Source organism: Neltuma alba, unplaced genomic scaffold, assembly GCF_004799145.2.
Source record: "Neltuma alba isolate B1F8T4 unplaced genomic scaffold, ASM479914v2 tig00006256_pilon, whole genome shotgun sequence".
Taxonomy (NCBI): Eukaryota; Viridiplantae; Streptophyta; class Magnoliopsida; order Fabales; family Fabaceae; genus Neltuma; species Neltuma alba.
The window spans coordinates 58,419-73,427 of NW_021634405.1; the positions used below are offsets into that span (position 1 = coordinate 58,419).

Genomic DNA, 15,009 nt, shown 5'->3' on the forward strand with positions numbered 1-15,009 from the left:
TTGAAACAAATCTGAGTAGTAGTTGATTCACTTGGGAAAAAACTAGGCTAAGAGAAAGGCTTGACTGGATGTTTAATAATTTATCCTGGGAAAGCCGTTATCTGAACTCTTTAGTATCTCATGGGCTAAGATTTACTTCAGATCACAAAGTGGTTATTGTCAGTACCGCTTCTACTAATTCAGCACTAATTGTTACTAAGAGGTTCTCTTATCAAGTGGCTTGGATCTTTGAAGAAGGATTCTCAAATATAGTCTCTAATGCCTGGCAAGGTAAAGATTGGCAACAAGGACTAAAACTCTTTCAGTCTTCTTTGCGACACTGGAATGAGAATAAGGTGGGCAACTTTACAATGAGAAAAAAGAGGATAATGAGGCGACTTGAAGGAGTAGATAGACAGGGTAGGACAAATAACCATCTAGGTTTGAAAAAACTGGAAGATAAACTTTGGGTGGACTATCATAAACTCACAGCACAGGAGGAATTAGCATGGTACCAGAAATCGAGGTGTAAATGGCTTCAATGGGCGTACCACAATACAAAGTTTTTTCATGCTTCTACTGTGATGAGACGCAAGAAACAAAGAATTTCCACCCTAGAAAATGACCGGGGAATCTGAATTGATGATCCAACTGAACTAAAACAAATGGCTTATTCCTTCTACCAATCATTATATACTTTTGATGGTTCAGTGATCAGCCTAGAAGGATGGTGTGCACAATTTCCAATGCTTACTGAGATGGAACTAAGTCGATTGATGAAACAAGTGGATAGAATTGAAATTAAGAATGCTGCCTTTGCTATGGGTGCTTTTAAAGCTCCCGGTCCTGACGGACTGCAGGCACATTTCTTTCAAACACAATGGAACGTGATTGGTGATAAAGTGTGTAGCATGATAGAAGATTTCTTCATAATGCCCTATAAGATCAAAGAGGTTAACCAAACCAGGATAGTTTTAATCCCGAAGGTGGATAACCCCTCCTCCCTTAAGGAGCTAAGACCGATCTCCCTCTGTAATGTGAGCTTCAAAACTGTCACTAAAATCCTAGTGAATAGGTTGAGAGGAGTAATGGAAAAGTTGGTTAATCAGGAACAAGCTAGCTTTATTGCTAATCGGTCTAGCTATGACAATATTGTGATTGCTCAAGAAATAATGCACTTTATGAGGAGTAAAAGTAGAAAGAAGAGTTATGTGGCAATCAAAGTGGACATGGAAAAGGCCTATGATCGACTTGATTAGGGTTTCATTTGAGATACTCTAATATGCTTACAGTTTGGTGACCAACTCATAGAACTCATTATGGCTTGTATTACTACTTCTTCTATAGCGGTCCCATGGAATAGATAGGAAGGCCCGGCTTTTAATCCGACCAGGGGCATTCGTCAAGGTGATCCCCTAAGCCCATACATATTTGTCTTGTGCATGGAAAGACTTGGCCACCTTATCAAAGAAGAATGTGTAGCAAGACGATGGAAGCCTTTGAAGTTTTGAAAGAATGGGCCTAGCTTTTCTCACTTATTCTGGGCAGATGACCTTTTGTTGTTCGCTGAGGCATTTAAAGAGCAAATGACAAAAATTCGAGAAGTGATAAGGAACTTTTGTGCTATTTCTGGACATAGGGTGAATCTTGACAAGTCCAAAATGTTTTGTTCCAAGAATGTTCATTTTAATATAGCAAGGGAACTCAGTCAAGTGCTTGGGGTTAGTATTACAATAGTCTTGGGTAAATATCTAGAAGTACCCCTTCTTCATTGCAAAGTTACAAAGTCTACTTTCAAGCCTATTGTGAACAAGATATATAATAAACTATCAATGTGGAAGCAAAAGGTTCTTAATGTGGCTGGTCGATCTGTGTTAATTAAATCGATTCTAGCCGCATTACCAAGTTATCAAATGCAGTCCTTGCTCCTTCCTCTTGGCACTGTTGCTGAAATAGAGAAAATTAGTCAGAAGTTCCTTTGGTTTCAGGATGAAGGAAAAAGGAAAATGCACCTCATCTCGCGGGATAAAGTGACTATGAGCGAGCAAGAGGGCGGTCTAGGCTTTAAAAACCTAGTAGCACAGAATAAAGCTTTCATTATGAAGCTTTGTTGGGGCATGCTAACCAAACCAAATGCTCTCTAGGTCCAATGCTTGAAGTCGAAGTATAGGTGTGGTGATGATCTTATGCCAAGCATCAATAAGAAAAAGAAATTCTTCAAGAACTTGGCATGCCATTACCTCGGTATGGGAGACTTTCATTCAACAAATAGGAAAGAGAGTCAACAATGGACATGATACTAGCTTTTGGTGGGATAAATGGCTTCCACTGGATAGACTACTTATCTATTATGTGCATCATTCTGATAGAATTAATTCTATGGATAAAGTGATTGATCATGTATCAGAGGATGGGCGTTGGAAGGTGGATGGTTGGAGAGACATTCTACCCTCTTGGATTATTACCAGAATTATCTGAATACCTCATCCTGCTTCTAATGTTAATGACTATTTCACTTGGATAGGGGCTGCTTTTCAATTAAATCAGCTTATGACTTTATAAGGGGGTATAGAGAAGGGACGAAAAGAAGCTTTTGGAGTCAGTTATGGAAGTGGCAGGTTACTGAAAAAGTCAAATATGTGGCAAGTCTCTCATCAGAGAATCCTTACTAATGCACTCAGAGCCAAGAGAGGATTCACAAATTCTAGTCAATGTTCGTTTGAATGTGGGAGGGAAGAGAGTGTTATACATACTCTTAGAGACTATTTGAGAGCAAGAGAGCTGTAGACTAATATTTTAAAACCTAACATGCTTTCTAGATTCTTTTCTGGTAATTTGCAAGTTTGGCTAGCATGGAATTCACGAAATAACCCAACACGAGGATGATTTGGTCAACATTCTTGGACTAAGACTTTTAGTCTAGGGTGCTGGCTACTTTGGACTTCAAGATGCTCTTTTGTGTTTAATGGCATGAGTATGAGTACAAGGAAATTACTTCATAGGTGTCTCAATTTACTTATGGAGTGCTCCACAAGTAATAAGCTTCACCATCAAGTGTTCAACATTTCTGTAGTACAGGAGAGAAGATGGACTCCACCACCACAGGATGCAATTTGGGTTGATGTGGACAGGTCAGTCAAACAACAAAATAGTGCAGCATGTGGCGGTTTAGTCAGGAACTCTGAAGGAGATTGGTTGATGGGTTTCAAGAAATGTTTAGGATGCTCTTTGATCATTGAAGCAGAACTAGTAGCTATCCGAACAGGCCTGGAAGTGGGCAAACAGCTCGGGTGTACCAAAATCATGGTCTATTCTGACTCTTTAGAGGCATGCAACCTTTTCATGCACACGTGTGCAGCAGATAATCCACTTAAACTGGTTATAAATGACATAAGGGACTTGGTTGTTGGAGACAGGGAAGTGACGCTCCATCACACTACTAGGACCATCATGGGTTGTGCTGATTTTTTGGCTAAGACAGGTCATAGTGACTATACTGATACAATTTTGATTCCAGAGGCTCCGACTGAATGCCTGGCCATATTATTGGAGGACAAAGAGGCTACAATTGCCGGAAGATCTACTGCAGCGACTACACGAGTTTTTTAGGATTTTAATTTTCTCCTTCAAGCCTAGCTTGTCCTTTTCACCCAAAAAAAAAAAAAGCATACCTTCTCTCGATTAGAGCAAGGAATGATATAATTAATTTTTGTGATCACGCCTTTAGTCGATTTACTTATATTTAATTTATTTGATTTTGTGGTTTGAAGTAAACAAGACTCTTGACTAGAACGACCTTTACAGTTGTTGTATTCATACTATATTTATTTATATTTAATTTATTAGAAAAATTAATTTTTTTGGTCTTCTATGTTTTAACTCAGTTATAATTCAGTTCTTTAATTATGACTCAGAATAACTTAGTTCTTAAACTTTTAATTTGATCAAAACCCAGTCTTTAATTTTTTTTCATATTTAATAAATTAATTCTTGTCATACACAACTATTTTTTTCATATTTTTTCCGTGCTTCATTTGTGATCAATATACTAGCAATTAATATGTGATATTATTAATTATTAAATTAGATACCCATGAAACTTGACATATCCTCTTATGCTCTGTTTTGCAGGTTTGACTAGAGAATTATTGCATTTGCTGAGGACAAGGTCAAGAGAGATGGCATTGATGTGAAAAATGGGATCCATGGTTGTGAAGGTGTCGGCGAAAGAAATTTCTACCAAGGAACTGAAAAATGGAAGAGTGAGTTATGTATGATAAGCGTTAACTTACTAAATACAAGAGAATTAGAAACTAAAAGCCTGTTTGTTTTTGTTCTTTGTTTTCTTGTTCTCAAAGCAATTTTATAAAATTGTTTCTTAGAACTATATTTGAAAACAAAAAACAAAAGAATTTGTTTGGATAATAATTTTAAAAAATCATGTTTGAAAGGAAAAAAATAAAAAAATAAAAAAAACACATTTGGTAAGTGATAGTTGTTGTTGATATTGATAAGTAGTAGATAGTAAGTGAGAAGAGAAGAATATTTCTCAAAATTTTTCAAACTAAAAAACAAAAAAATAAAAACAAAAACAAGAAAACATGTAAAATTTGCTAGTTTTTTAGTTTTTAAAAACATGTTACTGTTTTTTGTTTTTTAAAACAATCAACTAAAAACAAATTACCAAACAAGTTTTTTTGTTTCTGTTTTTAAAAATAAAAAATTATTTTCAAAACAAAAAATCAAACAAGTCCTAAGTTTCAATCGAGTTAAAAATTCAAGAACTCAGTCATATCAAGTTATAATTAAGAAATTAAGCATAACTGAGTTAAAATTTAAATGACCAAACAATTAATTTTTTCTTTTATATTTTAAGTGTTGTGTGTGTGTGTGTGTGTGTGTGTGTGTGTGAATTTGAAGACAAACAGTAATAGTTTAAGGTTACAAATAGGATTAAACCACAACTTTCTACTTACAAAAGAGATTTTAGGCGACAAGGCTAATGACACATTTCTTTGTATAAGCGATAATTTTATGATTGTAATGGTGGCTAAATATAAGAGAAGAAAAACAGCTACGGCAAACAAAACCTTTAATCAATTAGTCATTTTCAATAAGTTTCACCAAAATTAAAAAAACTCTAGAGTTAATTAGCTTTGCCTTAAAATTTAAGAAATTTTCAACTCATCTATTTAAGATATACATTTTTCAATAAAATAACAGTATAAGGATAAGAAATAAATGATAAAATAGTATATTTATGCAAATATTTAATATTGTGACTTATAAAAAGAATATAAAAAAAACTTCCCTTCTTATCTTATGAATATGACTAGGGAAGTAATTAACTAAATATGCTGCGTTTGCCAATTGGAAAAGGACTACTTGAGAACGGAAAAAAAAAAACAAGCGAAAGTTGCAGTGAAACTTGTCTCATAAAGGGACAAAACGGCATAACCCATGCTAGAAATTCAAAAGCAATTTTAAATCATTATCTGGTGTTTAAAATAAGCAACGTATTCATGCTTTTGGTAGGTTTGCTTATATGTAACTTGGAGTTAAGATGTAAATTTGTTCCCAAAATTTTTACTTTTGTATTGGGCATTCAAAAAAAAATTTGAGTTCAATATTGTCTCTAAAATTTAAAATAGTAGTAATTTTACCCCTTATAATTAAAAATATTAATCATTAATGAAACTATCTTAATGGTCAATATTAATTTTTTTAACATTAGGAGGCAAAATTGCTAATATTTTAAACTTCTGAGGTAATATTAAACTTTAAAAAAAAATTGGATGCCTAGTACTCTTAATTGAAAACCTTTCAGAATAAATTTGTGCATTAACCCTTTAATTTATTTTATTTTGTGGTTTGAACATTGAAATAAACAATGACTCTTGACTAAAACGACCAAAACAGTCTTTTTGTTCAAAGTTATGCTAAATTTATTTAGACTTAATTTATTTGATCTTGTCGCTAGGAAACCTCGAAGCAATGGAGAAGGGAAAAGTTACATGAAACGATTGTTAGGTTTCTTGAAAAAAACTGTGCCATAAAAAAATAATTTGAAAATACATTCAATCTCCAAATAGCTGCAAGTGGAAATTTTATTTGCAAATTAATAATTATATGTTAAATTTAAAAGCTTGATTTATGACGGAAATTTTTTAGAATTTTAATTATTTGTTTTAATATGCCCTATTCATTTCAAAGAATTCAAGCATTTAATTATTTTAAATTAATTTTTTGTTGCCTGACTGTCATTTCTTAAAAATTTATTTTTAATTGTGCTTAGGGTTTCAAACTCAAGTTGACAACTAAACACGAGTGTTGCACTTGTTGCAGGACTTAACCCACCACCTTACAGCACGAGCCGACGACAGCCATGCATTGTCTGTGTCTGCGTTCCCAAAAACACCTCTCTCTTTCAAGAGGATCCACAGCATATCAAATTCTAGTAAGGTTTTTCACTTTGTATCGAATTAAACCATATGTTCCACCACTTGTGCAGGCTCTCGCCAATTCTTTTGAGTTTCATTGTTGTGAACATACTCCCTAGGCGGAATACGTAATGTGTTAGCTTCGGTTTAGATGACCCTTAAAAAAATGTGGAGAGGGAGACATGAACACATGATCGTGTTTTTATATGAAAAATAGAAGTTGGCTATTTGAGATATACATACACATACGTATACGTATATATATTCCCAAATATTTGTGTTGTCAACACTCACCACAAGTCAACAACTAAAAACATCCAAAGCCCACGCGGAAGAAGATTTCAAATTGGAAATAAACTTCTCTCATAAAACCAAAGTTGCATTAATTTTAAATTGGCTTGTCTTTTTTTTTTTTCCATCCTCATTTTACTCATAATTAATATATTCTCTCTCGTTATCTTTTTCTCATACATTCTCTCTCATCTTGTTTTTCTTACTCTCACCTACCCACTTATAAATAAGAGCATATTTAAATATATGTTTTATATATTTATTATTTTAAACTAATTTTAATAGTTTTCTTAAATCACACAATTTAGTTATTTAATATTATGAAAATGAACAAAACTACCTCTGGTCTCTGATCTTTGATATAAAAACTAGTTTGACATTCAATTTGGTCATAAATTTAATACCCAAATTTATTTTATCTCTCATATTTATTCATCCTCTTTCAAAATAGCCTTTGTAGTAATTGCACATGTTAAATGTTTTGTCAAATGATAGTCTTAACTAATACACATAATTAGTAAAGATATTTTAGGAAAGGCAATACCTATTAATTACAAGTAACTAATTTAACTAATTTTTTAATCTACTTAAATTAGTTAAATAATTTTTTATAATAATTGGTTTCAATATAATGGCGAGGTTGCCATATTGGTCCCTTTGCCGACATGGCGCCAATGAGTAATGACTATTTTCTGTTTTGAATGGAAAGGAAAATGTATTAACAGAATGTACAAAGATACAAGGCACTACCATCTAAGCCTCAGCGCCTAGGAGGTTCAAAAGGCTGTTAGCTTTGATGGTGTGATTAACAATGGAACAAACAGAAAGTAAAATGCTATCAGTAGCTAAGGACTCGTTGGTAAAAATACATTTATTTATGTTGTCCCACAATTTCCAAACGAGGGTTCCAAAAAATAGGCGTCATTGCATTAACGATCTTCGTGGATTGAGATTCTCTTTGATCCAGTCCTTGTAGGGCTTGTTGAGAAAGTCATTAATGTGGTCCTTATGGATAACTTTTTGCCAGCATTCTTTTGCCGCTGGGCAGAGACGAAGCACATGGTCTAAGTCCTCTGAATCAATATAGCATATCTCGCATATCCCGACATCAATCATTTTGCTTCTCATGCATTTTGTATTTGTGAGGAGCTTGTTCTTCAACACGAGCTAAAGGAAGGTACGAGTGCACTGCATGCCTAGCCATTTCCAAACCCAGGACCAATGTTGAGTTACCGTCTCCCAAGTTAAGTCGTGGGCTGCTTTGTAAGCTGAGGCTGCAGAGAAGGCTTCACTGTTGGTGAGACTTCAGAGACAGGTATCAATACTAGCCGTAGAGGAGGGTGGATTCGTAGCTACAATTTGAAGCATGATATTTGGAGGAAGTATATGCTGGAAGAGTTCCCATCTCCAATTCCTTGAGGGGTCTACAAATTCCTTTAGAGGTTTTGTTAGTTCGGCTTCCAGAACATCAGCGTAGGTGAGAAACTTTAATGGTGCCATGTCTCCAATCTAGTTATCTAGCCAAAACCTAATGCCAGAGCCATCGCCTGGTTTCCAAGATATTCCCAATTCAGTCTCCGGCTAGACCCTCGCAATGCTTTTCCATATATGTGAAGCTGTTTGTGTGTTGAATTTGTAAATCGAATCTTGCGACCATTGATATTTGGCCCTTAAGACTTGGACCCATAATGAATTCAGCTTGCTTATTAGCTGAAAAGCTAGTTTGGAGAGGAAGGCATGATTCTGACCAGTTAGATTCTTCAGACCGCATTTAGCTTTTTGGCGAGGCATGCATATATCCTCCCATTTTACTAAGCTTGTTGTGGTGCTTGTACCATCAAAACCCCAAATGAATCTGTGAATGAGTTTTTCAATGGTTGTACAGCAAAATACCGAGAGTAAGGAAGTTTGCATAGCATAGTGAGGGATGGCACTAAGCACAAACTTAGTTAGGGTGATTCTTCCTGCTAGAGAGAGTGTTTAGGCTTTCCAATTAGTCAGCTGTAAGCATCTTTGGTGATTCTTGAGTGGAGTAATAGAATACCAAGGTATTTGCCAAGTGACTCAGTCCGCTTAAAATTAAGGGCACTGCAGATTTGATCAACTTCTTGCTTTCTGACATTCTTTGAGGAGTAGACTCTGGTTTTACTTTGACTAACAATTTGGCCTGAAGCAGCACAAAAATTCTCAAGAGTCTGTTTGATTAACTCAATCTATTTTGGGGAGGTCCCGCTGACAAGGATGAGATCATCTGCAAAGAAGAGGTGTGAGAGGGGGGAACTTTTTGGCCGAGCTTGATGGTCTCCCATTTATGCTATTGGACTAAGTTGGTTATGGGTGGGAATGCCTTTCCATGCATAGAACAAAAATATAGGGTGACAATGGGTCACCTTGTCTAACTCCACGGGTAGGACAAAAGGATTGGGACGGTCGACCATTCCATAGGATTTGCATACTCAATAAAGAGATGCAATGCATGATGATTCTGATTATTTGAGGTGGGAGACCGGTATCCTGGAGGGTATCCTCTATAAAGGCCTAGCTTAGTTTATCAAATGCTTTCTCCAAATCAACTTTAATAGCTAACCATCCTTTTTTTCCCCTGCTTAAGTCTCATTAAGAGCATTACCTCTTGGACAATGAGTATATTCTTTGTGATGTTTCTCCTCTTAATGAAGCTGGATTGGGTGGGAAGAATTAAGTGGGGCATCAGGTGTTTGAGTCTATTCGCTAGGATTTTGGTTATGAGCTTGTAGGGAACGGAACATAGGCTAATAGGGCAGAATTCTTTAATAGTGTCAGGTGATCTACTTTGGGAATGAGGGTGATGAGAGTATTGTTCAGATTGGGTTCAAGGGTTCCTCCATTAAAGATAGTGGAAATCATGCGAAAAAGGGTAGGACTAACACCTTCCCATTGACTTTGGAAAAAAAGTGCATGAAGACCATCAGGGCTGGGTGCCTTCAAGGGTTTCATGTCAAATAGCATTGTTCTGATTTCATCAATATGGACATCACCATTGAAAAGATCCCAGGAAAAGCTAGAGATTGAGGGAAACATACCTCGATGATGATAGACCTCAGGGCCATGGGAGGAAGTTAAGTAGAGATTGACAAAGAAATCTCTCGCCAGGCATGCTAGCTCGTGATCATCTAAGATCTATTCACCATCTTTATTTTTCAAGGATGAAATTTTATTTTTGGATCTTCGAATCTTTGCCTTAGTGCGGTAAAATGAAGTATTGCTGTCTCCCAGGTCAATCTATTCAGAGCATAATTTCTAAAGCCAAAGGAGTTCCTCTTGTAGACAAATTTGCTCATATTCAATTATGAGGGAGTGATCAAGTTGTCTGAGAGAGGAGGATAGGGGTCGGTCTTCAAGAGCTGTCTGGATCCTGTAAGACGGGATCCTAATTTTCTCCTCTTAACCCCTATGCGGCAAAAAAGGTCTTTATTCCAGATGATGGCTATCTTAGTGAATGCTATAACATTGTTTTGGAGGGATGCCTCACGGTGCCACATATCTTTTACAAGGTCTTGGAAATTGGGATGGGTCAGCCAAGAAGCTAGGAAGCGAAATGTTTGGGAAGGGTTGGTGTTCTTGCTCCCTATAGAGATTTTGGGTGGGCAGTGGTCTAACTAAATTTTTGGTAGATGCTAGATTGAAGTTCTTGGGAAGGAGCAAGCCCAAATATTGTTAACTAGCATTCTGTCCAATCTGGCAAGAGATAGACCTTGACGCCAAATGAAGCACAACCCAGAGAATCCTGGGTCAATTAGGGAGCAACGTTCCACAAAATGTTGGAAGGCTGGGCAACCACTCCGATTACAGCCTGGTGTCTATCTTCTTTCAGTAGAATGAAGGGTTGTATTAAAATCTCCAGCAATGGCCCAAGGCTCATTTATTGTTGGAGAAATTTTGATAAGCTCAGACCAAAGTTAACCATGAAGACTAGGTGTGGGGCTCGCATAAATAGCTGTGGAAAAGGACCTATTCTCACTAGTTAAGCAAACTTTGGCATGAATGAATTACCAGTGAGACAAGAGAATTTCCACTGTGATGTGGTTTGACCAGAGTAACCATATGCCACCTAAAAACCCGCTAGCTTCAACACGAAAAGAGTTAGCAAATGCAAGGTTTTTAATGACACGGTCAGCTGAAATACCAGAGATTCTAGGTTCAACAAGAACAATGATTTGCGGTTTGTGTTCTGAAAGTAGGGATCTAAGCACAAAGTAGAAACTACTCTTCACTGCACCTTGACAGTTCCAGACCAAGATTATCATTAAAAGGTGCTCAAGAACGTAGTACTCCATATTGGAGCGGGGAGCATCTTCTTCATCATCAAGTGTGTCATCTGAAAGGTCAACCTTTCCTTTTGTGTATTCTTGGTCCAGAGCCTAGTAATAGAATTTAGTACCTCATCTGCCAGGTTTGGAATGGACTCTTTAGATTTGGATCTAGTGTTCCCAATGCACAGGCTTGAGTGTAGTTTGATGCTTGGGCTTGGGGAGCCTCTATCTGGTGGCTTTGGGAGGATATTTTCTTTGTTTTTTCCCTATGTGAGGGTTGGTTTGGGATTGGGCTAAGGTTGGGCTGAATGTTTGGGGGATAAAAGTGGTTTGAGTGTTGCCTTCGGATTGGGGTGAGAGATAGCTGTGTCTGGTGTGGTCAAGGGTGGTAGTGTTCCATGCGGTCATTTTGTAGGGTTTAGAAGAAAAAAGGGACTCATTAGGGGTGTCAGACAGTTTTTTTTTCCTGGGGTCTAAGCTAGGTAGGTGGCTTTTTCTTTTGCTCTTTCACTAGTTTGGGTTGCTTGGGCAGTTGGGAGGAGTCAGGTGATGGAGCGTTTGTGGGGGTTAGCGAGGGATGTTGATATTCTCATTGTTTAGAGAGGTGGGGCCAGTGTGATCTTTAGTTTGGGGATCAGCAAAATGAAGGAGATCAAATCTAGAGCCGCTATTGGCGTTTTTTGGGACGTTTGTGTTAGACTATCTCTTTGCTTCCCTGTTGAACAGGCATCCTCTAGGGGGTGCTATCATCCAAGCACTGTACGGATTTGTTTCACTGACCTTTGTCGCCTCAAAGTTACACGCTATCTGGGGAGGGTATGGTTCCGATGAGTCATTCTCTTTCAAATCATCTTCGGGGTCGTCTTTTTTAGAGGACATGCTTCAGTGAGATGGTCATATCTACCACGGTAACAAATAGTACTCCTCCGGTCCTAAATGTAAGACCCTTATACACACTAGTATAAGGGTCTTATATTTAGGACGGGAGGAGTAGGTAATCCTTCATATTCTACCAAGAGTGTCTTCCCATCCACAGTGATTTTGGAAGTGAGCGGATGGTTGAGATCAAGAATGATAGCCAATCCAGCAAATTTCCCTCGTTCCCCAGATTATGTGTTATAGTCTATACGAAGCACCTAGCACAATACTCTACCAATGGCTCGAACTATGTTTTTCTTATAGTATTTAGTTGGAAGCCCCGGAATGCGAGCCCAAGCTACTACCTCAGAGATGGTGTGGTTCGTAGGAGAGAAGTCAGGTGACCATGGGTGCATTATCAAGTAATGACATGCAATAACCCAGGGTCCTTCGGTGAGCACTCGCTGGAAGTCTTGTTCATTAGAGAAGATAGCTGTAAAGCACCCTCCTTCAAGGTCTGAAAGTGTGAATGGAGCCGCGAATCTCCAGAGTCTTACAAGATGGTCTCGACGACGACCGTAGCCTATGGGTCTTCCTAAGAGCTTGAGCACCACCGCAAATCTCATGCTATCTTCCAACAGTTTGTGCATCCTTGGTGAGAAAGTTACAGAAGGAAAGATGCATCCTTTCCAAAAACGACGTCTCCATCTTCGAGCTGAATGTCTTCTTCCTCAGTTGAGGATTTGTCTTTCCTAAGTAGCTTGTCTCGGAACGAAATGGGTGCTGAGGGTCCTGTAGCATTCGGGTCATGATTCAGGGGAGGTGGATCTCAGTGGATTCCTCATCCATGCATGTTTCCTCTCTACCTAGTTGTGGTGGGTCCTCTATGGCAATTTCAGCGTCATCTGTTTCGTGTGGGGACTCTCTTATCTTGACTTTTTTGGTAGATCGGTTATCGTCAGGGTGGGGCGGAGCTTCGTCTTTCTTAGGGAGCTAGAGAGAAAGAGATCACTCCATCTTCGTTGGCTATATTAATGACTATTTGACCATAAGGTTTTCTTTGAACAAATCCAAGTCGGCGGCGGGGGATAACCGTGATAGCGAGCGAGACGTAGAGTAGCCATTCTCAATTAAATATACTGTTGCATACAATATTTAAGAAAAAATCTTTTTTTTTTATTTCAAAATTTTAAATCAGTTTTGCTCACTATACTTTAATAACAATTAACTTCATTTAAAAAATAAATAACAACAAATTTTTATAGTAACTCCTAATTTAGGATTTTAAAATTTTAGAGATATTTTTTTTAATTTTTGCTTTAAAAAATTAGATGAATGATTAATGACATAATAACTAATTAAAAAATAAGGTTCAACAAAAAATAGACTTACTCCCTTTGATTTACTACTGCTAATCCTTTATATAAGAACTAGTTGAGATATAGATTTTTCTCAAAATATCCCGATTGATTGTAAAAAATTCCCACCAAAAAATAATTCTAATCATCCAATACACATGATTGAAGCGGATAGTTTAAAGAGCCTAATGTACATTTGTCACTGTAGTGCAACATAGGAAGTCTAGAAAGAAATTATGATCTAAAATATAAAAAGTTGTCATGATAATTAATTATATTTTCCCACTTATGTCTCTATTGATTACTAGAGAGATGAGAGAGATAATAAATAAAAGTGTGCTAAAAAATACTTTGTTACTTTCTAATCACATTCTTTAAAGATAAAATAGAGAGTATATCCAAATCTGTTGAAAATGATCCCGCTCTGGTTAACATCCAAATAGCTCAAGTCATCAAAACGTACTGAAAGACTCGCAGACCAACAATTCTACTAGGCGAACCATCAAATCCAATGCTCTAGTTCTCTAATCACTGGTTGCATGAAGATTTCCCATTCTGTGGTATTTCAAGTGGCTTCTGTGTGGAGAGTTCTGTCACTTTTGTTTTGCTTAAAGTGAACATTGAACAATACATACAAGTGATGTGTGTGTGTTGGGGGGAGGGTCTTTCCACTTCCTTTTTTTTCTATTTCCATGCAGTTTTTATTTCAACTATTAAGATTAAAATTCTAACGGTTCAGATTTCACATTTTAAAAATAATTTTATAAAATATTTTTTATTATTGCTTGGAATTATCCAGATTAAAATTTAATAGTTTAATTTTTTTCTTTATTTTTAAAAATGTTTAACATTTTATTTATAATTGTATAAAATATGAAATTCGAACCCTTAAGATCTTAATCTTATGATTAAGATGAGAAGTGAATGGAAATGGAAGGAAAAGAAAGTGAAAAAACCCGTCTCCCGTATATGCATATATAATAATTAGAGAGACAGACCCAAACCTCAAGGGCATGGGGGAAATTTTTGAGTGAAAGGGAAAATGCGAAATAATATTGTTCTTGTGTAATACGAGTAAAATGGTGACGAAGAGAGGGGGAGCTAAATAAAACTAGTAAAAGACAAAATTTTCCATTGTCTTCACGTTAAAAAATTACATTAACAGAGTTTGGAAAAAAAAAGGAAAAAGAAAAAGAAAAAGGTTCCGTGACCGGATCGATTTAGCGAAGATGAAACAGCAGGGGCTGATTTTAAATGAATGTAAAACGCAGGGACCATAGGATCAGTTTTCTCATCTTGGTGGCCCCGTCACTCGGTCTGTAAACTAGAGGTGTTCAATTTGTCCCGTTCCAGTCGTCTCATCCTGATCCCAGTGAGTTTGAGACGGGACGGGACAGTAACTGGGACGTCCCATCCCGTCCCAGAATTTTTTTTTCTTTTAAAAATTATTTATTAATAATTATTATTAGATTATTTAATTTACTTATTAATAATAACTTTTGTTTTTATGGTGATTTGTAGCTCTTAAATTATAGTATTATCTCAACAAAATATCCTTTCTTAATAAAATAGTTCATAAAGTCATTATATAGTGTTTTTTTTATGGTATTTTTTTTTTACAGTATTATTTTTACACACTTTTTATACTATATAATTGAGTTTTCTACGTAATATTTTTTATCTTTAGAAGCCCAAAAAAATAAATATTAGAACATAAAAAAAATTTATATAAAAAATTATAGTTTTTTTTTTAAAAAAGGGGAAAGCGGGACGTACCGGGACGGAACGAGA

At 36.4% G+C, this 15,009-nt stretch overlaps 1 protein-coding gene across 1 annotated transcript; it reads left to right on the plus strand.

Moving 5' to 3' along the window:
* Positions 1-2,997: 2,997 nt before the first annotated feature.
* LOC114749985 (uncharacterized) lies at positions 2,998-3,588 on the plus strand. The gene has a single exon (XM_028938532.1). The coding sequence runs from the start codon at positions 2,998-3,000 to the stop codon at positions 3,586-3,588; it is 591 nt and encodes a 196-aa protein (XP_028794365.1).
* The last annotated feature ends 11,421 nt before the right edge of the window (positions 3,589-15,009 follow it).

Bases quoted from the DNA above. Each gene is read 5' to 3' on its own strand.
- LOC114749985 (XM_028938532.1), top strand. From the start codon at position 2,998: ATGGAGTGCTCCACAAGTAATAAGCTTCACCATCAAGTGTTCAACATT.